The sequence below is a fragment of the Malus sylvestris genome, chromosome 13, assembly GCF_916048215.2.
Source record: "Malus sylvestris chromosome 13, drMalSylv7.2, whole genome shotgun sequence".
NCBI classification, from domain to species: domain Eukaryota; kingdom Viridiplantae; phylum Streptophyta; class Magnoliopsida; order Rosales; family Rosaceae; genus Malus; species Malus sylvestris.
In genome coordinates, this window is record NC_062272.1 from 7,718,602 (window position 1) to 7,743,334 (window position 24,733).

Consider the following 24,733-nt stretch of genomic DNA (forward strand, 5'->3'; position numbering starts at 1 on the left):
TAAGATTTGAAATCAATAAAAATGGTATTTGAATTTGTCCATAATCTATCAATTATTTTAGTCATTTGCTTCAAAAATATATGTTAAATAAGTATTAAAATGACAAAAATATCTTCAATCTAATAATAATGTGTCAAATGATTTGGAATCGGATCCCCTCCGGATCTAAAAAATCTGAGCCTAAGGATCAAATGATCCTGGTCGTTGAAATTTGATCTAACGGCTACAAACAGGAGCTCCTTTAAAAGTCATAATAATTGTAACATTGGATCAAATTTTAATGGCCCAGATCATTTGATCCTTGGACTTAGTTTCTTTAGGTCCAGAGGGGATCCAGTTGCAAATGATTTGACAAAATTGAGAGTATTTTTGACATTTTTCTTTATTTAACAAGATTTTTCACGGAATAATCAAAATAATTTATGATAGACAAATTCATGAATCAATTCTATCAATTTTAAATATTAGAGACTATTTTGACTGAAAAATCAAACAAGTACTACGATCCTTGAAAATATTAATAAAATGGGGAAAAATAGAAGAAAATATGCAACAATGTTAGGTTAGTTTAATGAGAATTTTAATGAAAAACTTCCAATACTATTTACTTTAAAGAAATATTATATTTTTACACTAAAAAGTCAATTCTGGTACTATTTACTTTACCATTTATTTTGTCCTTATGGTTAAAATCAAATTTTCAAACATTTTTTATTAGTTTTCCTTAGTTTAATTAGTTGGAGATTAATATAACATAAACACATAATCCGATCGCTGGTAGCGTTATCTTACTTAACTGACAACAATGTGTAGTTTACTATAGAGACATGCATTTGATTAGTTTATGGACGACCACTATTTTGTCTTGTCATCCTTGTTAATTATAAACCAACACAATAAGTCATATAAATCCATATCTTCTCTTTCACATGTTTTTTTCTATAAATCCAACCAACAACACAACAATTTGTAAATAATTCAACTGAATAGAAACAGATCTAAACTACAAAATCTCCTTTTATATGATAACATATTTTATTTTAAAGAGACAAGAATTAACGATAAGGACAAAACAAATAGTAAAATGAATAGTATCATGATTGACTTTTTAATGTAAAAATATGATTTTTCGTTAAAATAAATAGTATCGGGAGCTTTTCGTTAAAATTCTTTTAAATTAATTTCTAAATGAATGAACCGAAGAAGAAGAAGAAGGAGGTTAATTCTGTTAAATCCTTGAGTATTCAATTTGATAATTAAAAATATACACGAGTGAAGGTCAATTTTGTTAACTTTTGTTTGTAGTCAAATTTTGTTCCCATTTACTAGGCATATAATTCACGTGAAAAATGAAACCCTAGCTCGTATATTATTTTTCATTTCTAGATGTTGAGATTGGATTGGGTTTAATTATTTCTATATACTATTTTTGTTCCACCCGTCCCACATGTGAAACACATTAAGCGGAGATAAAGAACACTCAATGATCAGACATTTTTTAAGGCTCCTTGACAGTTGATATTAAACGTGATGTTAGTGAGATTAAAATTTTAAATTAAATTTTATAAATTAAATGATGTGGACATTGATGATTAAATTATTACTTAAGTATTGATTAACGTTTTTATCTTCTATTGCTGACACATTATTTGGTTTGTAAATTTTGTTTAAAAACTTGGTCACCTAAACATTACTCTTATGTTAATAGATTTTCTATGAGCAACCAGATATATAGATTCACATTATCAGAACATATAGGAAAATGACATATCAAAACAGTCAACGAATCAACATTTATTGGGAAATATGCACATATAGAAATTCTGGGACACTAAACAGACATTAAGTCGTATTATAAAACACGGGATAGTGCCCTCCCATTGTATTTTTTATTTAAAGTATATAACTTGTTCTATTTGTACGTATTTGCGGTGTTTATTCGAGTTCGTTAGACTTGAATTAAAAAACATGTGGGAGAGGTGATTCATTGGAACTATGAAGGAGACTAAAACATGAAATAGTTCCGACCTTATATTTGGTAGGGCGTCATTGAGCTTCATGTCGAGTTTGCTGAGTTTCCTAACGTTGCACACGGCTTCTACTTTCTTGTCAAGGCGTCGGCGATACAAGTCTTTAACCCGATTATCTACAGCTGCCTGTTTGCACAGTGAAATAAAAGAAAATCAGTCTTGCTCATGTATCGCATATGTGTGTGTTTGTGTGTGTGTGTGTGTGTGTGTGTGTGTGTGTGTGTGTGTGTGAGAGAGAGAGAGAGAGAGAGAGAGAGAGAGAGAGAGAGAGAGATCCATGCCTGGTTGACCAGAGCTGGCCTTGAGGGTGTGCAACAGATGCCACCGCACAGGGCCCTAATTCAGAAGGCCCCCAAATTTTCATTACATGTATATAGATGCAGAGAGAGATATCGATCCATGCCTGGTTGACCAGAGCTGGCCTTGAGGGTGTGCAACAGATGCCACCGCACAGGGCCCTAATTCAGAAGGCCCCCAAATTTTCATTACATGTATATAGATGCATATAAAATAGATTAGATGCAAAAGATAATCATATATGTGGTTTTAGCGCTAGTGGTTTAGCTTTTTTTCCTTATATACCTTGTGCTGGGTTCGAATCCTTGTGATATTGTTTTGCTATTGTAAGTTTTTGCAAATTTGTGAACTTAAAAAGGGGATAACAAAAACGCATCCAACGTGTATCGAACTTAGGACCTTTGAAGATAAGAAAAAACACCTGGCCGATCAAATAACTTATTTTTGTTGTAGTAACTTGTAATAGTTTAGGTTTATAGATGAAAAAATTGAAAAAAAAATGAAGGGCCTCCATCTAAATTTTGCACAGGGCCCCTAAATACTTAGGGCCGGCCCTGGGCTGACAAAAGCAATGGAATGTGCACTACTAGCCTTTCCAAATGCACCAAACAGAGGCCTTGAAATAACCTGCTAGGACATAAGGCTATCTACAGTAATAAGAACAAAAACCGCTAAACTTATTACATATCCCATTCCGAGAAAGAATATCAACTACTATATCTTCAAATTCTTTCGGACCCTCCTCAATGTAACTCATCAGTTAGAGCAACTCCACCGGGACTCCTAGTCCAATGGACCGGCAACTTTTTCAACCCAATAGCTAAAGCTACAAGCTCTAGCCCATGCAGGCATGTGGATGAAAAGGGGCCCGAGTGAGAGGCCAGGCTCGAATCAGTGGCCCGAGAGCCCGAGGGCCAGGTGACGCCAGGCTAACGTCGCCATAATATAAAATTAATAAAAATATAAAAAATTAATAAAAAAGTAATAAAGTAATAACAAAGTAAAAAATTAAAAAAAATGTAAAACCCAGCAAACTTCGAACTCAACTGCTCTCGCAGGAGTTCGTCGCCGAGGCTGATGATACACCCACAAACAAATGGCAGAGACTAAACCCAAGGGTTTCAACTCGAAACACATAAAAAACCAGAGAATAACTCAAGCAATTGAAGTAGGGCAATAACCTCACCTGGGTTTGACCAATGGAAGCTTGAAGCTCTCGGCTTCAATGGTGGATCACCCAAATGGTGCTTTGATGATGCATGCAAGGATATATTCAAGTTCCTCTCGTCCATGGGATTGAGATTTCAGAGTTTGTTAGTTTGATTTGCTTCGATTTCGAATAAGATGAAGGATGAGAGCTCTCAGAGTTGTAGAAAGAGAATGAGAGTGTCGAGAGATTAAAGAGAGAGAGAGAGGTTTCAGAAATGAGGGGGAAGGGTTACATCTGTAGAGAGAGAGAAAAAAAAAGTGTAAGGGAAATGAGAGAGAGGGCTAGGTGAGGGAACTGGTCAAAGTAAAAGAAATGATGGAGTATTGTGCGTGAGAGAGAGAGAGTGAAAGAGAGAGAAAGCTAGAGAGATGTGGGAACCGACTGACAAAGAAAGAATTTGAATAAAAAATCCGAAAAAAATTAAAATAAATTTTTTTTTAATTTTTTCTATAAATATGTTAGGGTAAATTACATTTTACCCCTCAGGTTTGGGGCCGATTTCAATTCCTTACAACATCTTTAAAACATTTCAATTTCATACATTTACTATCATTTTATTTCAATTTCATACATCCGTTAAAAAATCCATTAAGCAAACCGTTAAGTAATGACGTGGCTACCAAATTTGTGCCACATGACAATTTTTTTATGCATTTTAAATATTATAATAATTTATCCTATTAAAAAAGAAAAGAAACCTGTCTTCTTCCCCAAGCACACCCCACCCCACCTCCCCCGCAACCCATCAAGGAAGAAACATGTGATGACCTGTATTTTCAAAACCTTTGCCTATTTTTTTTAATGTATTATTTATATTTACTTACAGTTTTATTATTTGAGCAAGTAATATCTATAGTAATTTTAGAATTTCATTTTGAGGTGCTTGTAAGCACCCTTCCCAGCTGCCACATCCATCACTTATTTACACCTCCTCCTTTGTTTCGATAACCAAGATAAGAGTTTTAAGGATTTTAATTTATTACTTTTGTACACCTTGTAAGGTTTTGGAGTTATTTTAATAAGAGGAGTTCATTTTTTCAACCCATGTCAATTTCCTTTTACTTTTACTCGCGTTTCGGGCGCGGGGTCTTATTTTACTACCGACCCCGGGTCCGGGGCGTGACAAAACAATAAGCACCCACAAAGTCCAATTAGAGAAGCATCTTTCACATATCCATTCAATTAGAGAGAAACCCTTTTCTTGGAAAATTTATTGCTAGTGGAATACCTAATCTTTTCATTCCCGACGGTTTTCCCAGCAGCCAAACAGAACATAAAATGTAATTTAAAGATGAAATGTGCAAGGAAGAAACAACAAAAAGGAGAGAGAATTGGATTAGGGTCGAAATTAGGTTTACCTGTTTGAGGTATTTCTTCTTCAAACAATCCGAGAATCAATCTGATGGCACCCAAAACCCACCCTTAGGCACCGGATTATGGATTTCTAGATATCTGGAAAAGGGATTCGGACCTCGGTGAGGAGGAAATCGAAGATTGGATAAAGGGCAAAGTGCGGTCCACGGTGAAGAGCTGTGGGTACATGTCGAGGATCCAACCCTGGGCGGAGTGCTCGATGCCCATAGAGGAGAGGCATCCTTCGACAGACTTGAGGGAAGAGAGGGGGCAGGAGCGGAAATCTGGGTTTGGTGGAGCGCCTTTTGGGAATCGACGAGGTCGGGGTGGGGTGGGATAGGGTGTGCTCGGGGAAGAAGATGGGTTTCTTTTTTTAAGAGGATAAATTATTATAATATTTTAAATGCATAAAAAAAATATTTTTGCCACGTGGCATAAATTTGGTAGCCACGTCATCACTTAACGGTTTACTTAACGGATTTTCTAACGGATATATGAAATTGAAATAAAATGGTAAGTAAATGTATGAAATTGAAATGTTTTAAAGATGTTATAAGGAATTGAAATCGACTCCAAACATGAGGGGGTAAAATGTAATTTACCCAATATGTTATCATTATCTTCGAACTTACACCATAATTTTATATTTTCTCAAAAACTTTGGGTTGTACTTTCTTATTTAATGACATGTGGTACAACAAAACCGATTAAAAATTCTATCCGAAATTACAAATAAAATTATTTTGTATTATTTTATAAAATAAAAAATACTAATATTTTATTGCCTATTGCCATAGTTATTTAGTTTAGGGGTGGAAATGCAAAAAGGCAGTTACTATTTATTAAAGGCAGTTACTGCTCACTGAAGGCTATTTAATAGTGAGTTGCCCTAGGGGGCCTTTGCAACGCTGGAGTTGCTCTCACGTAAAAGAATTGTCATGACTAGAAAAAGCATCCATGCATAAGAACTGTCGTGAACTATAAACTTTACTGGTTCAGGTGTAAGATCCCACATCGCCCAGGAGAGTGATCCTTATATGTATATTCCCATCCCTACCTAGCATGAGGCATTTTGGGAGTTCACTGGCTTCAGGTTCCATCGGAACTCCGAAGTTAAGTGAGTAGCGCGCGAGAGCACTCCCATGATAGGTGACCCACTAGGAAGTTCTCGTATGACCCATAAACAAAACCGTGAGGGCGTGGTCGGGGCCCAAAGTGGACAATATCGTGCTACGGTGATGGAGCGGGCCTGAGATGTGGTGGACCCGGGGCCGGGATGTGACATCAGATGTGGTGATGTGCTTGCATTTGGATCACGCATATTAGCCCATGCAATTGCACCACCTTTGATCACCATTTCTGGTTTTGCGCCAAATAACGACGGCTTCCATAGAACAAGATCAGCCAGCTTCCCCACCTGCATAACATGCAAGCCCATGAGAAGAATGAGAATTCCGCTATTTTAATGGCAATAACAGTGTTTATGGAACCCACGAAATGCAAGTAATTCCGAAAAGGTAAGTTTCATCCAGGAGAGTTAAATACTCAAAAAGGTTGAAGCTCAAAGTAATAAGATTAACTTTATTCATTTATTTCCAAATGCTCTTCTTCAAATGAGAGAGGTTAAAAAAAGCTTGAAACGAATTATTTTGGTTGTCTATTAAGAATTTAAGAGTGGCATACCTCAATAGAACCAACATACTGAGAAAATCCATTAACTATTGCTGGATTTGTAGTGTACTTTGCGATGTATCGTTTGATCCGGAAGTGTCATTGTCGGATCCAATAGGTTCTATCGACCTTCTTTGTGATTTCATCTTGTCAGCTGTTTGCCAAGTTCTGATTATCACCTGACACGAAAAGTTTTTAGACAATAAGCCGTATACATGCCTCTGTGTAAAATAAATAGACAAAGACTATTACTAACGCCAGAAACAGGGACTTTCAAGTGAAGGCTTGGAAATCCACGGTTTGGTAAAAGGCGACAAGGATAATGTCTATAATTCAATTCAAATAAGGACTTTCTGTTTTCTTTTTTGTTTGTTACTGTTTTGTTACAGTTTCAATGAAGTCGATAAAAACAGACATATGCGGGCATGTATCTCAGTTTATAAAAAATTTCTATGGTCAGGAGGAACTAGAATGCATAAGGTGAAGGTAATAAGTGTTGGATATAAGTCAACAATCTGTGATAATTTATATATGCTAATAAATAATAAATGCAATAGAAACTAACAAAATATAAACTAGAATATGAATTATAAAACAGACAACTTGAAGATCGAGGCTTGCGTACCGCAATGTCCTTGAAACAGAAATTTCGTCCCTACTCTTTGCTTGTAGTTCTACGGACGTCTGCTTCACCAGGATTCAACGATCAAGTTAAAATTCCAGCACCGGAAAATTTAACTTCTGGCGAATTTAGTGTGGTTCTCTCAGTAAGAAGGTTTATGAATGTAGAAGATGAAGTTTATTATTTCTGTGTTCTAAATGCTATGCAGATGTATGTATATATAGCAGATAGATGCCTGTTTGCAACAGGTATGAGAATGGGGTGTGACTGTTGGGAGACATCTCTTCAGAAGGGTGCTTTGCTCTGTGTTCAGAAAGAACTCTCAGACTTCATCTGAAAGGATGAGTCTTTTCATAAAAAAATAATTAATTAATTAAATTCGAATTTAATTAAAAAATAATTAAGTAAATCCGAAAAATAATTAATTAAATAATTTAATTATTAGAGCCCCCCGGCCAAAGGCCCATCTTTTGACAATTAAATATATATTAATTATATATTAATTATAATTAATTATATATTAATTACCAATTAATTATTACACCCCAAAGCCCAACCTCAAGGGTGAGCCCAATTTTAGTCTCCAGGCCTATTACTCCAATCACTTTCTTTAAAGGACAAAACCTTATAAAGTGATAAAATCTTTTGGGAATGGCCAATGTGGGACAAGGAAATTTCTACTCAAACTACTCAAATTTCCAACAATACCCCACATTTGAGTTGAAATTTCATTCAAACTCCAACAATGACCCCACATTTGAATGCAAATGTAAATGCAAATGTGTGACTAGGCTGCATGACTAGGCTGCCTAAAACTGAGAGAGAATAGTCATGATATGCATCGGGTGAAGTGTTTTTTGGACTTGAACTTACCCTAGTGAAAACATATCGGGTTTACTTGGTGACGCAGTGGATGTGGAAGATCTTGAACTGTTCACCGCAGTAGTAAACCAAGACAATATGCTACACACATATCATGGCTGCCACACGTCAATTCATACGGTTGTGTTCATTTTGGCCCTGAACAGATCCCGGATTTCGTAGGAGCTTTAGAGAATTTAGCCATGTCAATTCTCATAAATGTGGCCCCATTTACTCCTATATAGGTGACATTAATTAAGAATAGTCTGTCATATTCCTCTTGATAACAAGATATTAATGTCATTAAATGTATAAAACATAACCCCTCAAACGTCAACAGACAACACACATTTTATCATAAGAATGGGTAAGTTGTGTGTTCAACTTTTGAATCAAACTCAACCAGTTTGCCTATTGAACCTAGACCATGGGATCTCCAATCAGCTAGGTTAGGTTTCCGCCCAGTTCGATTCATTGTATTGGCTTAAGACCCATTCCCCTCGATGTAAATAATATTTGCTCTCTTGGTAGGCCTTTTGTCAAAGGATCAGCTATATTTTCCTTTGACTTCACATAATCAATGGATATTATTCCATTGGAGAGCATCTTCTTAAGAGTATTGCGTCGACGTCTGATGTGACGTGACTTCCCATTGTATACATGACTTTTGGCCCTTGATTGGGCGGCCATACTATCACAATGTACACATATAGCCGTTACCGGCTTTGGCCACATTGGAATATCCTCCAGAAAATGTTTGAGCCACTCGGCTTCTTCACCAGCCAAGTCTAAAGCTATAAACTCGGACTTCATGGTGGACCGAGCTATACATTTCTGTTTAGAGGATTTCCAAGATATTGCTGCACCTCCCAAGGTAAAAACATATCCACTTGTCGACTTGGATTCTGTAGTGTCAGAAATCCAATTGGCATCACTGAAGCCTTCTACAACAGGTGGATATTTTGTGTAGTGTAATCCGTAGTCAAGTGTATTTTTCAAATACCTTAACACTCTTACTAAAGCATCCCAATGCTCTTGTGCCGGATTACTTGTATATCTACAAGCCTACTTACTGCATAAGCTAAGTCGGGCCTAGTTGAATTCATCAAGTACATTAGACTTCCAATTACTTGAGAATATTCAAGTTGAGATTTGGCATCGCCTTTATTTTTCTCCAACTTGCATCCAGCATCAAAAGGAGTCGCAGCAGGTTTGCAGTCAAATTGACCAAACCTTCGTAATATTTTTTCTGCATAATGGGATTGTGTAAGGACATATCCTTCACTATTTCTCTTAATTTGAATTCCTAAAATGACATCGGCTTGACCTAAGTCTTTCATGTCAAAACTTGAATTCAACATTTTCTTTGTTTTGTTTTGTTGATGCACAAAACCGGATGGTCTTGGTACAACGTAAATCCGACCGTGAATCTGCATGAAATGTAAATGACACAAGATGTATCGTGGTTCACCCCAATGTTTGGGCTACGTCCACACTGATTGTATTGTATTTCTCTGTTGAAGAGGGAGAGAGAGAGATTAGAGCTTAGGGGGTGTGAGGAAGCTTGGGAATGGCCTAGGAATTGGCCTCTGAGAGTGAGAGTGAGGCCCTCCCAATTGTGAGGGTGAGGGGTCCTTTTATAGAATAAGGACTCCTCACTTATTACATATTTGCCCCTTCCTTTATCCCATAATTACATTTAAGTCCCCTGAGTATTTGTACGATATCTAAATACGAGGCCCTAAATATGGTATAAACATGTTTATTACATCTTTATTGCTTCCCATTATGAGCATATCATCCACATACAAGCAGACAATAACACAAGTTTTATCATTACCCTTAATGTAGACACATTTATCAGATTCATTTATTTTGAACCCATGTGTCAACAAAGTATGATCAAACTTCTCGTGCCATTGTTTTGGTGCTTGTTTAAGTCCATATAATGACTTAACTAATTTGCACACTTTGCTTTCTTGTCCTTTAATCACAAACCCTTCAGGTTGTTCCATGTATATTTCTTCATCTAGTTCTCCATTTAAAAATGCTGTTTTTACATCCATTTGATGGATATCAAAGTTGTATACAGCCGCAATCGCTATTAACGTCTCCATTTGATGGATATCAAAGTTGTATACAGCCGCAATCGCTATTAACGTCCTAATTGACGTTGTGCCCATCTTTTGACAATTAAATATATATTAATTATAATTAATTACCAATTAATTATTACACCCCAAAGCCCAACCCAAGGGTGAGCCCAATTTTAATCTCCAGGCCTATTACTCCAATCACTTTCTTTAAAGGACAAAACCTTATAAAGTGATAAAATCTTTTGGGAATGGCCAATGTGGGATAAGGAAATTTCTACTCAAACTACTCAAATTTCCAACAATAAGAGCCTCTCCGATGCGACCCATGGCCTGTGAATCAGAAGATACAATGCTAATTGCTCCCATATCGTGCAAAATATCTTCTGCAGCAGTTGTTTCTTATTCTCTTGATTCAGCAAAAGCTACATCTTCTGGAATGTCCTTGTCAAGGTGATGGCAAACCGTCTGCACCATTTGAAATTTCATAATAACATTCAGTCGAAAGACTCTAAACAACCTTAGTTCATGCTGTATCGCTACTTCTGTTATATTCTCATACCAGTATGTCAAGATGCTCATCTATAGTATTTGAGGTGAAAGGCCGCGTGGGATTCGTTGATGACGGCAGGACATTTTTCACGCCACAGACTCTGATTATATCTGGAGCATGGCCCCCACCTGCTCCTTCACTGCCAAGGGATAACAAGGATATACTATGAGAACTAAAAAGGAAAAACACAAAGAAGAAGAAAAGAACAAACGAAGTGTAAAAACATGCAGGAAGTTACGCCAAAGATACTCATAGTCATTGGAAATATGTATACTTAGCAATATAATCATACTGACAAGTCATCAAGACTCGCAGCAAAAGATATAGGTAAGAAAATGCAAAATATTAAAGTATGCAGGAATGGTTAGATAAATGTCAAGGACTCAAGATGTGACCAAACGGCCACGATCTCAAACTGTAGTCAGTGTGATGCCTCAGCTGCCGAAGTTTTTTTTGCCTCTTCTCTGTACATAGTACAGTGGTCACGAACTTGTAGAAGACTGAAGAAAAATTGCCAACTTATCAAATAGACCAAGAATGTGATTTATACCCTTGGTAAGTATGGATAGTTCTTCTTTTAAATGCAGCAATTGTATGCTCTACAAATCCAGACTCATTCAAGGTGTCTGTATGGATGTTAACCTATCAAGATCAGAATTGGTATTTGAAGATGTTAAACTCGTAAGATACTACCACCGGAAACAGCCTATAAGACCTAACATGAAATAAAGATCATAATCTAGCACCTGGATGTCATATTGATCTCCAACAGCAACAATTGTCGATTGCGGCAGGAGTGCTTCCCCAGTCCTCATGCAGCTTCAGTCCCATCGCCCCAGCCCTTAATATACCATGCATCCCTTCGGGTTTGGCAGTGTTCCCCTAAAGTAAGCCAAGGGTATTAAAAAAGAAGGAAGAAATATATAAAATGAAACAGCTTTAGCTATCACTTCACATTTTGTAAAATGGAAGTAACAGGTTTATCGTTGAATGTGGGCATTGGGTGGGGAAGAAAGAAGAGATTTTTAAGTACACACAACAGTTTATGCATACCTTCCCCGTAAAGCCAAAATTTAGAGGTAGGTAGTCAGTTTGCTTGCAGCATTAACTTCATTTGTAATGGGGATGGTGTACAAGTTGTTGCACGAGTCCCAGTAGCAGGTCCTGTTCCACCTCCCACTAATGTTGTGATCCCTGCACATTATGTAGAAGTTTCAGAATATGGACCCCTTGATAGGATTTTTACTACTCATGTGAACGGGCTTAAATCTCCTATTTTACTTGCAAGAATCACAAAGTTATTGTAGTATAAACGGATCTCGCAAGGTCGTCTCCACAGGGATTATTAAATAATTCGAAACTAATCAGATTCCATTTAATTATTGTAAAGTAGAAATTGAGGTGATTGATTTTATAACCTAATTAAAATAAAAACGAAATTAATGAATTAAAATAAACAATCTGCAATATTAGGACTAGAGAGAAAAGAAAACAGTTTTGGGAGAATCAAATTAAGAAAGCACTAGGGTTCCACCATCACCTAGCAATCCTATGAATTTTTACCCATTACTTATGATCTATACATGCCACTTTGAAGGTTAAATTTTCCTAATTCATATTCTACTTGGAACCCCCAACATAGAACATATATCTGACATGCAACCCGTCCGGACGTTCGGATCAAATCTGAACATGAAAGACTCATTATGCTTTATGAAAATCCTTTGAAAAACCATGCAATCCTTAAGACGTGATATTCATCCTAAGTGAAATTACAATTATTAATCACAAGAAGCCAATGTCAATTTCAGGGAACCTTCCAACCAAAATTGCATCAAATTACTTTTCTAAAAAATCCTAATGGTGATCAGGCATTAAGACAATTAGATAGTTTTTATCCCGGTGATTAACAATTCAAAGTACGCATGCAATCAATCATAAGCAATTAAATAAAAATCACATATTCATGCTAAGGCTCAAGGCTTCGCCCTAGCAAAAGAAATTAGTTCCACATATTCATAATTGAAATCATAGAAAATATTATTAAGAAAAAGATTGAAAACACCTTCAAGTAGAAAATCTCCAAAACCCTAGCACTTCTCTCTGTCTCCAAAATTGCATAAAATAAAGCGTAAAGAAATATGGTAGACGGCCAAGCAATATATCTGCTAAGCCTCCACACAAAAACCTAAAAACTAAAATTAATCCCAATAAAATAGGAAACATAACCCTAAATTAGATGGTAAAATTCGCCTAAAAACTGAACAGCCACGTTTTGGACCCATAAGCTGCTCCAAAACTGGCCCAATATAGCTGGATTTAATGTTTGGAATATTCTGAACACTTTTCCAGAAGGCCACGAACCCATCCGAGGTCATCTTGGGCTCCAAAAACGCAATTTAAGCCCAAAAACGTCATTTTCCAACACTGTGCACTGCTTCTTTATTTCATCGCTAGAAAATAACCGCTTGGTGGAAAAATCCCAAATTTTGATACGATCAAGCTAAGTGACTCAAGAACGTCCTCCCACTGGAATCACTCCAAAATTCATCCATTTGGTCCTATTTTACTCCAGAGGAAGTCGAAAGTCCTATATTGAAAATACAATTCAAAGTATCAAAATTCTTCCAATATATTAACCAAAATATACTAAGCGTAGGGTAAAATATATAATATAAAATCTACTCATCACCCCTTAATGCTTGTTCATTGTCCGCAAAAAATTTAGAAAACACAACGTTCATTCATGATTACATTTGAGCAGGAAAGAAAATGAAACAAATGTTGGATAAATATCAACAATCAATGATAATTTTATACATGCTAATAAATGATGAATGCGAACAACTAACTTAACAGAGTACGAACACGAAATAATATTAAATAGTTAAAACTAAAGATCGAGACTTGCGTACCGCAATGTCCTTGAAACATATATTTCGTCCCTACTCAGTGCTTGTAGTTCTACGGACGTCTGCTTCACTAGGATTCAACGATCAAGTTAAAATTCCAACACCGGAAAACTTAACTTTTGGCGAATTTCTTTGTGGTTCTCTCAGTAAGAATACTTTGGATTGTAGAAGAAGAATTATAAAAGAAGAATTATGTTTTTCTATGTTCTAAATGCCATGCAGATGGATGTATATATAATACGATCATGTCTGTTCGCAACAGGTATGGAGAAGGGATGCATCTGTTGGGATCCATCTTCTCAAATGGGTGTTTGCTTTCTATGTTCTTCTACCACAATTCAGACTTCATCTGAAAAGATGAGTCTGTTGGTAAAAAATAAATAAATAATTAAATTAAAAATTAATTAAAAATAATTAATTAAATCTGAAAAATAATTAATTAAGTAATTTAATTATTAAAGCCTCCTTGTCTCTGTAAGATCTCACATCACCCAGGAGTGAGGATCCTGTAAGTCTTATATGTATATTCTCATCTTTACTTAGCACGAGACCTTTTAGGAGCTCACTGGCTTCGGGTTTCATCGAAACTCCGAAGTTAAGTGAGTTCGCGCGAAAGCAATCCTAGGATGGGTGATCCACTGGGAAGTTATCGTGTGAGTTCCCAGAAACAAAACCGTGAAAACCTGGTCGGTGCCCAAAACGGACAATATCGTGCTACGGCAGAGTCGAGCTCGGGATGTAGTGGGGGGGCCCGGGTCGAGATGTGACATCTCTCTTGCTCCATCAATTTTTGTAGTTCTACATTTGTGTTTTCTGTTTGTTGATCAAATTTAATGAATTAGATCGTGACTTTAATGTTTTATAATACTCATGACTTTGGCGATGAGAGGTCCAAATGCTGCATATATGATATATCATTCGGATTAGTTCGTTTGTGGAGCAAACGGAAGGATAATGTCATAACAATGTTGAATTGTTTTCTTGGATGGAGAATTGATTGCCTTGTTTTTATGTGTTTGGTAATGCAGATACGGGAATGCAACTGTGGTGGAGAATTAATACAGAGAAGATGGTAGGATCTTATCTTCCAGCATATAAGGACAGTTTTTTGGTTTTGGAATTTAAGATATTTAAGTAGGGTTTCTCTTGCAGTTGTAGAATTTGTTAATTTTGGAAGCATGCATTAAATGTTTGGGATTAACTCACAATGCTTCCTATCAAAACCAATCAAAACCATTTTCTGAATCTAATGTTACAATGTTGTGCACTATCATTGATAAGCAGATTTTCATTATGATGAATTTTAAGTCTTTCTCAAAATTTCAATAACTAAAATTCATGTGGCATTTAGTGTGAATTTTGTCGGATTTGTCTCATTGCATTGGATTGATTTCTTGTACTGTTACCATGCCCATCAATTTTTCCTTTTTAATCCTAACTGTTTTCGCTTTCAAGGAAAAGAGTTTTGTTCCTTGATGCCTTGCAAGAGAGCTGTGGTTTTGACAATTGGGGTAAATAAACGTCACTTATGATGTATGTTTGTTACTTGTTTTATTATTAGCAAAATGAACATAAATTTAATTTGTTATCTTCATTTAACTTGTTGGTGATCATGTTATGTTGATAATAAAAGTGTAGGTAGAAGTGTGAAGATCGGATTTGAGTTTTCACTCTCCTTAAAACACTACAATGTCTAATAAGGAGTATGTTTCGTACTGGATGATTTTATTGTTAGAAATGAACATATGCTATTGTTATGTTGTAGCTTCTTAACTGTTTATACACAACTAATAGTGGGGAAGGATTTTAGAGGGATGGACTATATATTACATTGGTACAGCCCACATGTACCCACTTGAGGGCTTTGTTGCAAATTTTTAGCTGTAGTTAAGTGTTTAGGTTGCTCTTAGGAGAGATTGAACAGTGAGGAAACCTGCAGTCATAAGAAACTAAATAGCTCCATGAATCTTATCTTTCCGTATGGAAACATGAAAGACTTCACTAAAGTTGAAAATTAGATTTCAAAATACTTATTTATTAGCTTGTGCGTTGCAGAACCTATAAGGTTCTTAGTAGTTTCTATCTTTCTTAGAAATTAATGTCATAACAATGATTGTCCAAACTTTTATTGTTTTGTACATCTTGTTTGCTAGTAATGATGGTTTAGCTGCTCAGTTTAGTTGCATATTTTATTCACTGTAATATAGTATAACAAAGTAGCAATGCATCACTGCTATTGAGTTTTTAATGCCGATTGAAAGTTTTGGTCCTTGAACATGACTGGAAATAGGTCCTTTTATTTATTTATTTTTCATTTTCACTTTCATTTGGATTTCAGGAAGATGATTGCACTATCCACCAAGTTGGAAAAAGAGGTGAAATCAGTTCCACCCGCCTATATGTAGAGATGCATGGATTGCTTTATGAAAAATCTCATTAATTCTGCTGACTTTGTCTAGGACACTTCTACACATGTTTTTTTTATGAGGAATACTTATATACTTTCATTATTGATATCCCACTTCTACTGTTTGGTTTGTTGTTACAGCTCAAGACAGTTGTTTTCATTTTGATTGCTGTTTTGATTTTATGATTTTTTTTATATCTTTTGTTTTGCTTAAATTTCAATTTATAGCCTGTTTAGATTTTTCAAATTTTTACGTTTTAATTTTTTTTTTACATAGATTATATTGGGCACCTCTCCCAGACCCTGCGTAAAGCGGGAGCCTTGTGCACTGGGTACGACCTTTTATTATATTGGGCACAATTTTTGAAATTGTGCATGTCAAGTGGTGGTTAGATGTCTGACAAATTGTCAGAACATAGGCACAAAAAGACCCATATTTGTGCTTATCTCTTGAGCACCAAAAGCCATATTGTGTCCTATGCTCAAAGGCAACGCCTATAGAGGGCACATGATATTTTAGTTGCTGCATTGGTGCTATTAGTCTATGGGCACATCTGTTGGTGCCCTTAAGCATCAAAGGGCACAATTAATTTTTTGTGCACAGTGCCCAGATTTTTTGTAGTGTTTATCAACTTCCTAGAAATTTTCTTCCAGAACGACATGCTGTAATGTGAGATGATATTTACACCATTCATAACATCTGGATTGCCTGACGTCCCAAGGGAAAAAATGTTACCATCCTTGATACCAATATTTGCCTTGTATATCCCGCAATAATCAATGATCACAGCATTAGTTATAACCATATCCAGTGAATCAGCTCGGTCGTTCCCAGATGAATCAGCAATAGTTATAACCGTATCCAATGCATTGCCCATTCCTTCTCTTATAACTTTACCACCAATACCGATTCATCCCCATAAACAGTAAAATCTTTTTCAATTTCAGCAAACAAGTTGGTATCACCAAGCCGAACTCTATCACCGGTAGTAGGGCCATACATGTTTGCATATGCCTCTCGAGAAATTACAGTGATGAGCTGGACTGCTTCCTGCAACCCCTTCACTTGGATCTCTCCACCTTCAGAAGCAGACAACTTATCAACGCCTTTACTCTGCAATGGCGTTGCAGCCGTCACAGCCGCCTTGTCTCCGCCGCTGATCACGGCACTGACTGATCCCTGCCCATTGACCCGGGAACGTGGGCCTTCCCCGACCCGGTGACCCGCCGGTCAATGGCGGCGGCTGACTTGAGAGAAGCAGTGGTGGACTCTTTCACCTTATACATATCTCCCTCTGAGATTAAAGTTTAATGCTTTATAGTAACAAGAAAAGTGAGACGTTGATGAGTGATGAACTGGTGATATATATAAGGGGACAGAGTGTCGGTGAAACGACGGCGTACTTATGTATTTTGGGGGGATTAAAGAAGACAATGGCTGTCGGAGAGAGTGAGATTGACTGATCACTAAACTAAGCTAGTGGGGGAGGGAACCGGATCCCTTCCGGACTCAAATAAACTGAGCCTAAGAATCAAAGAATCCGGACCTTTGAAATTTGATTCAACGACTACAATTATTATAATTTTTAGAGGAACCTTCTGTTCGTATTCAACGGCCCGGATCCTTTGTTTATTAGGAGACTCAGTTTATTTGGGTCCGGAAGGGATCCGGTTCCGTGGGGGAGCGGGGACTTATGGAATTCGCTTTACTTTATACTTTTTAAAAAATGTTGGGAGGAACAACAGCAAAGACTCACAAGCGAGAGAGTGAGGGAAGAATCGGTAGAAATCAAACTCATATTAGAGTGCATTATTATTATTATTTTCAGCTATTACACAGTATTAATAATGACGTCAACTTAATCACAAAGGGCAAAAATTACGTAAGACGTTTGAACACAACACACATGCAAAACCATGTTTCAACTTTTGAGTTGGTAGTTGCACGGAAAAAGTAGGTTTTTTTTTTTTTGTTAAAAGAGATTGTCATAACTCTTCATTTTGGTCTCTAAGGTTTGAAATCGATAGGAGTGGTTCCTGAGTTTTTTCTACCGTCAATCATTTTGGTCATTTCGTAAAAAATTCTTTTAAATAAGAATCAAAGTGACACAAATACTCTCAATTTAATAAAAAATGAATCAAAATAATTTAAAATAGTTAAGAATATTTTTGTCAAAATGATTTGAAAGAAATCTCTCCTAAATAGGAATCCATACCACTCTTCAGCTTTCGCACTAAAATTTGTTAGGTTTGCTAAACTTTTTGAAAATAGTAAATGCCTAATTTTCCAACGTCATGAAACTTGAAAACAATTGTATTAAAAAAACAATTGTATTATTGAGGTGATATGAAATTTTAAAGATTTATTAGCTTCTCCTACAGATATATAATGTTGGAAACATATGTATATTAGGCAAGACACGGTACATATTGAGCAATATGGACTTCTTATGACATGAGTGCTGATACAATAAAAGTGTAAAGCATTTTAGGAAAAAAACTAGAAGAGATTAATTTTTTATTTTGTCAAACATAAACTTTATTGATACAAGAAGACAATACAAGAGAAATATAAAAACAAGTTGAAAGCAAGCTGAGAGGACATAAAAGCCTAGACAAAGCACATGATGACCGAATTAGACTCAATTTGTTGACAGAAGCAATCACCGCCACAACTACCAAACACCTCGCCATTCCATCGGTTAGGTCAGCTGATTCGCCATTGGTGCCAACAAAAAACAAACGCCCCTAAACAAAAACAAAGCTGCCCCAAATGAAAAACAAACCAAATATCACTAATTTCACAACATAAAAGATCCACAAACAATACATAAAATTGCTCCAAAAACACTTAGCCAACAAAAAGAATAAACAACACCAGCAACCATGTTCACCACCCGAGGACCAGCAAACAAAGAATTTTGATACTAACAAAGCAAGTAGACAAAACACCATCAGAACCGTATTAAAAGGCGGTGTAGAGACCGAAACCACCAAAGTGGTTTTGCACACCTTACTCTGATTGAACGATGACTCACTCTCGAGGCAGGGTAACAAATATAGTGGTCAAATAAGGCTTCTCATTCAAAAGCAAGCATCTAGCAAGAGTATTCTGGGTGGAAGAGTGGGAGGATAGATGAGAACAGTTGTGTGAGACACAAAGGGTGGGAGGATAGAGGGGAACAGTTGTGTGAGGGTAACATTATTTGTGACACATAACACAAACATAGTGAAATTAATTTCCGCAGCTCAGCAGGACCCGACCGTCTGGAGAAACATAAGACAGCAACTCGCTATCACATTCGAATTTGACCATGACTCTCTCCTCCAAGCTAACATATGCCTCTATTCCATCACCCTCCTTGGTGTCCATGAAAAGCACTAGGTTCTTATAGGTCAGTGCCGGTGATCCCACCCACGCAGGTTTACCCCAACCAAAGTCATTCTCATAGAGAGGAAACCTACAATAGCTACTGAAGCTAAGTACCGCAACCATGTCTCCTCTCTTGAAACTATCAGCAGCTTTCTTCATCAAACCCAAGTGCTCATCACCCTGCCCTTGTAATTGCTTCACGTACTCATTGTCAATCTTGCTTATCGCTTCTCGCACCTCCCCAATCACCACCCCATCACATTCTTCCTCCCCGCCATTACTGATTCGCAGCGGTGATGTCATGGCAACACGAAAAAGATTCCCAAAAGAATGTTGAGGCAATGGTGGACTAAACCGCGGACGTAGGTTCACTGCGTGGATCACCATGTACAACTTATTCACGGTACAATCCTTTGTAGCCGCCACATATCCACTCCATATGAAAGCGGATAAGGTCTCAACACGAGTGGGGTGTTTTAGTTGGAGGCTTTTCATATCTTTTTCATATTTTGCTTGGAGGGTCTTTATTTTAGAGGCATTGAACACGAACCTCTTTGTCACTCTATCTTTTGTGATTCCAACGCCTCCATCGAATCCAGTATTGAACTCCTTTGGTGGGAAGAGTGTGGCTGACACAAATTGTGGAGGGTCTATGTTGGCTTGTTCCCCACGGGCAATGGCTGCCCAAATTTTGCTGAACGTGAAATAGGACAACCCATCAGCAATCTTGTGAGAAACGCATTGGCCAATAGCAAACCCTCCACACTGAAATATGTTGAGCTGGACCCCAAAGGGTAATGGATTGGTAATATCATCGAGTTCAAATGGCATGAACTTGTTAAGTTCATCAGGGTTGGGGTTGCTGAGAACATCAGAGAGAGTGCAATTCAGCACTCGAGCTTCGATGTAGGGGATGCCCTCGTCATTGCAATGTATGAAGCAGTTGTCTTTTATTCGACCGGCTAGCGGGTAGAATAGCGATAGGGCCTCGGATAAGGAGTTCTTAAGGTGGTTGGATATTTCAGTGATGTTGGGATGCATCTTGGCATTGTATTCATAGAAGAGGAGCAAAGGGTTGTAGACTTGGGGAGCCATTTGATCAAGAAAGGAGAATTGGTAATGGCGAAGGTGGCCAGGAGTTGGAGAAGATGGTCTGATAATCTCCTTGGAGATAACTACAACTTGAACCTTCATGATATCTTGATAACAAAACAATAATGGTATAAGGAGCTGGAGTTGTGCTTCTATGGTGCTCTTCAACGAGACTTATATAGAGCTAAAAGCAACTGCATGCCAAAGTGGACAGGTAGAAAAGAGACTGTAGTTAAGAAAGCAAAAAAGGTAATTGGCTCATGGATCTGATTATCTCCATGACAGCATCCATTGTTTCGTTTAACTTGAAGATTAATTGAATTGCACGAATCACAACCCGAAACTCGCGGAACATGACATCGATATGTTTGTTCATTTTCTTAAGTATCGTTAAAAATACTTTAGCTATTGAAATCGATTTGTATAGATCTCAAGGATGGGTAGTCATGGGTTAAAGTGATTGTCTCACCTTACCTCTTTTATCAACCTTTCTTCCTTGCTTGTAGGAACTACTTTCCTTGTAATTAAGTTTTGGCTTGTCCACTTGTTAGGACTGTTTTGGGAGGGAGTAATAGTTGTTAGCCTACAAGTAAGGGCAAGAGATTCTGAGAGGATTCTAATGCCTCATTTTCAGTTGTTATTTTTCAACTTAAAGTATTTTCACTTCTTGTTTTGGTTTTCCAGAAGAAAGAAATTTTATTATATTCGAATAGAAATGTTCACGTTATCTATTCTAATTTCTAAAATTGAGCAAGGATGTGACTGTAGCTTATCTACAGTGAAACCTTTGCCACTCGATTTCACGCTATTTACCACAATGCCACAGCCAAATGGGGTTGGTTGGAGGGTAATTATCAAAAGGTTGGAGGGTAATTTTGTCCGTAGGATTTTGGACGAATTGGGATGGGATTAGGTTTGTTGTCATTCGGTGAGGGTTTCGGGGATGGGAGCACATGCCGCGCCTCAGAGAGACACAGAGAGAGGAGTAGGAGGTATTGAATGATCCCATTCCTCAATGGCGTCTGGGTATGAAAAATACTACTGCAAAAGCTTTCATCTGTTTTGGATTTTCCTTTCCTTTTTGAAAATTATGATCTGGGTTTTTTTTTATTTTTTAGCCGATTTGATTAGTATTTGGATTATTTGTGGTTGCCGGGCCGTTGTGCGTCTATTTAGATTTGGGATTTTTTGCGTTCCGAGGGTTTCGACATCTCTAATTGGGGTAAAGAATTCCTGATGTTTCCCTTTTTTTCCGTTTGGGATTTCTAGGTTGTGGCTGGGTTTTTGGCCAATTTACACCTCTTTTCAAGGGTGGCGTCTTTGCAGCCCGCTGTGGAACAAGTGTGATCCAACTAAGGTATATTTTATAATCATTTTCTTTTGGTTTTTCCTTTGTTTTGATGAAACCTTAATCGTTTCCTTTTATTGTCAATTGTGGTGCTCTCTTGGGTTTTCCCTGTTAAAGGAGAATTTTGCGTTTTTGTTCTTCAGTTGGCAAATCTCTGATTTGCTGGTATTTGCAACGTTGCTGTAATTTTTTGGGTATTTTTATGCCCTTCTGCTTCAGACATGGATTGGTAATTATTGGATTTAAATGGATTCGTAGTTTTTGATGAGAGGAGTTGTTGAGGTTGTGTGAAGGTTTGTTTTTCTGGGTTTTATGCTGCAGGGGGTTACAAACACGGAGAGGAAACATTAGTTTAGATTGTGATTTAATTTTTTTTATATGTTCTTGGTGATATAAACTGTGTGAATGCAGATGTTTTAAAATTATTTGCGTGTGCTTTTTATGGTATTGCTTTTTTCCAGTTTGGATTAAAATGGATTTTGAATTTTTGAGAAGAAATTAAAAGGGTTGTTGGAATTTTGGAAGCCTTTGTGTTTTTGGTGAACACTCAGACAATCTTGAAAATTTGTGTTAAAAGACTAATGTTTGTATATAAAAATTGCAGCCATGTGGTAAAGAACAATGGTTCATTAATCTAAATGTCAAATGGACTAATCCATGTGTTGACTGTGTTGAAAGGCACAAATTTTTTTGACATGTTTGGGTTTCATCTCATGTGGATTAGTGGAAAAACAAAATGGTATTGCTCTGACAGATTGTTGGTCGCTTACAGGGATATTACGAATCGTGATTCTAAATCAGCTTCTCCTTAGTTCACAAATACCAAGATCGTTATTTATCTGTGAGTACATGTGATTTATGAATTGACATTGTCCCTGGGTTTTTTGTACTAATTAAATTTCTATAATTAGTTTGGTGTTTTCATTTCGTTTGCTTATTTGATTTTCTATTAGAGCGCATGGATTAAGTTGCAGACAGATATAATAAACTCTATTTCATGCTCTTTTTGGGTTTTGGCTGCTTTAGGTTTGATTTGAAAGAAACTCAGAAGAAAAAAATATGAAGGGCGGTGATGTAGAATGGTTAAATTGCAATTTCAGTTTTACATACTTAAACTTAAGATGTGTGCGCTGCAAAGTGAGTTGGCTAAAGAAGCCCTTTGGACGCTTTTTGTTAATATCTCATGGGCTTTGCTCTTTGATTTCAGAAATTTTGTGCCCATCTTGGGTTCGCTTTGAACTTGGTTGAGACCGATCTAATCCGGCGTTTCTAGGTGAGTTCTGCATGTTTATCAGCTTATATGGTTTCGATCTTTTGTTTTTCGTTGGATCGTTATTGTGCGTGTCTGATGCATTTTGTTTTCCAGATTCAGGAAACCATCCCTTTTAGATTTTTGGATTTTCGATTATGATTCTTGGAACTCTTTGTGCTAAAGGTATATAAATGTATTATTTGTTTTTTCCTTTGTTTTCTTTGCAGCTGAATTTGATTTTTTTTTGTTTTGTTTTGGTGATTTGGGACCTTTTTTGTGCATGTTTGGGTTGTTAATTGGTAATGCATATTTTCTTGCTGATTTTTGTGCTAGCAATTTTATTTAAATCCACAGCTGCTTTTTTTCATTTGACTTCCTATGATGGTTATGCTTGATTCATAAGATTTAGGTGGTCGTGATAAAATTAGAAGAGTGATATCTATGGTATTTTGGATTTGTGAGAGTGATTTGTTAGAGCAGTGAGTAAATTTTCTTATGTAGTGTAGGGTCAAGTTTAATAATCATTAATGTGATTTGGTATATGTCTGGTACAAACGCTTTCAAATTGTAGATACACGGTTTGTTGGTGTAGCAGGGGGCTGGAAAATTTTTTCAGTATGTATTTTATGGTTTGGCTTTTTTTTGTTGGGCCTTTCCCGGCTAAAACAGTATTTTGCATTTTGGTTGCTCAGTTAATAAATTTGAGATCTGCTGGAACCTGTGACGCTCTTCTTATAATTTGGATAAGTTTTATGTCCTGCTTTTTTCCAGTTTTAAAATGCATTGATAATTGTTGGATTCAAATAGATTTATAATTTTTGCGAAGAAATGAGAGAATTCATGTTTTACGAACAGGGAGAGGAAGAAAGAAAACATTAGTTTAGATTGCAATTTTAAAACTTTTTATGTTGTTAGTGCTGGAACCAATGTGTTTTGTTGCGAAATTGATAATGTGCAAAGTTATTAGAATTTTGGAAAACTTTGTCTTTCTCACTTTTATCTGGCAGAGGGAACACAACTCTTACGTGTATGATTTCAAGTTTTTCCCTTAGAAATTCAAGCTCTATTGGATACATGAGGTATAAGAGTCTGTTTGGGATATTTTCAAGTTTTACTGATTCCTGAAAAGAAGCATGCTTAAGAGTAATCATATTTCAGTTTTTATTGAATTCAGGTAACCATCTTCAGTTTTTTGCTGTGATCTGAAGGCTTTGTTTTTATTGAGTTCAGATATCAAAGTTGGGAATTAGTTCATATGTTTTTCAATGTTTTTATTCCGATTTAATAATGTGATTTAATGGTGTGATGCTGATTTAGGCTAAATTCAGAGGCTTTTCAATAGGCAAGTTTGCAACATGGAATTCAGAGGCAGTTGTATCATTAGCTGAAATATACTAGATCTAATCCTTAGACATCATTTTTCACTTTGATTAAGATGTGTGTCTGCCTTCTCAGTACAAAACTGGCTTACATATCATTTTACACCATATTCTCATGTTTTTTTTATGCATTTTTACATCCAATAGTTTCAACACCCGCAGCAACGCGCGGGCACTATTGCTAGTATGAAACTAAAGTATTAAATAGTCATACTGGCGCTTAAGACTATCTCAATTATGAAAGCCCCCTTCTTGGGTAACAAAAAAAGCCACTAGATGT

At 36.7% G+C, this 24,733-nt stretch overlaps 1 protein-coding gene and 1 pseudogene across 1 annotated transcript; both read right to left on the minus strand.

Moving 5' to 3' along the window:
• Positions 1-1,794: 1,794 nt before the first annotated feature.
• LOC126595209 (urease-like) lies at positions 1,795-17,296 on the minus strand (annotated as a pseudogene).
• A 1,227-nt stretch (positions 17,297-18,523) lies between these two features.
• Positions 18,524-20,798, minus strand: LOC126596720 (stemmadenine O-acetyltransferase-like). The gene has a single exon (XM_050263397.1). The coding sequence runs from the start codon at positions 20,574-20,576 to the stop codon at positions 19,245-19,247; it is 1,332 nt and encodes a 443-aa protein (XP_050119354.1). The 5' UTR covers positions 20,577-20,798; the 3' UTR covers positions 18,524-19,244.
• Between the last annotated feature and the right edge of the window lie 3,935 nt (positions 20,799-24,733).

Coding starts and splice junctions, on each gene's coding strand:
- LOC126596720 (XM_050263397.1), bottom strand. CDS start 20,576: ATGAAGGTTCAAGTTGTAGTTATCTCCAAGGAGATTATCAGACCATCT.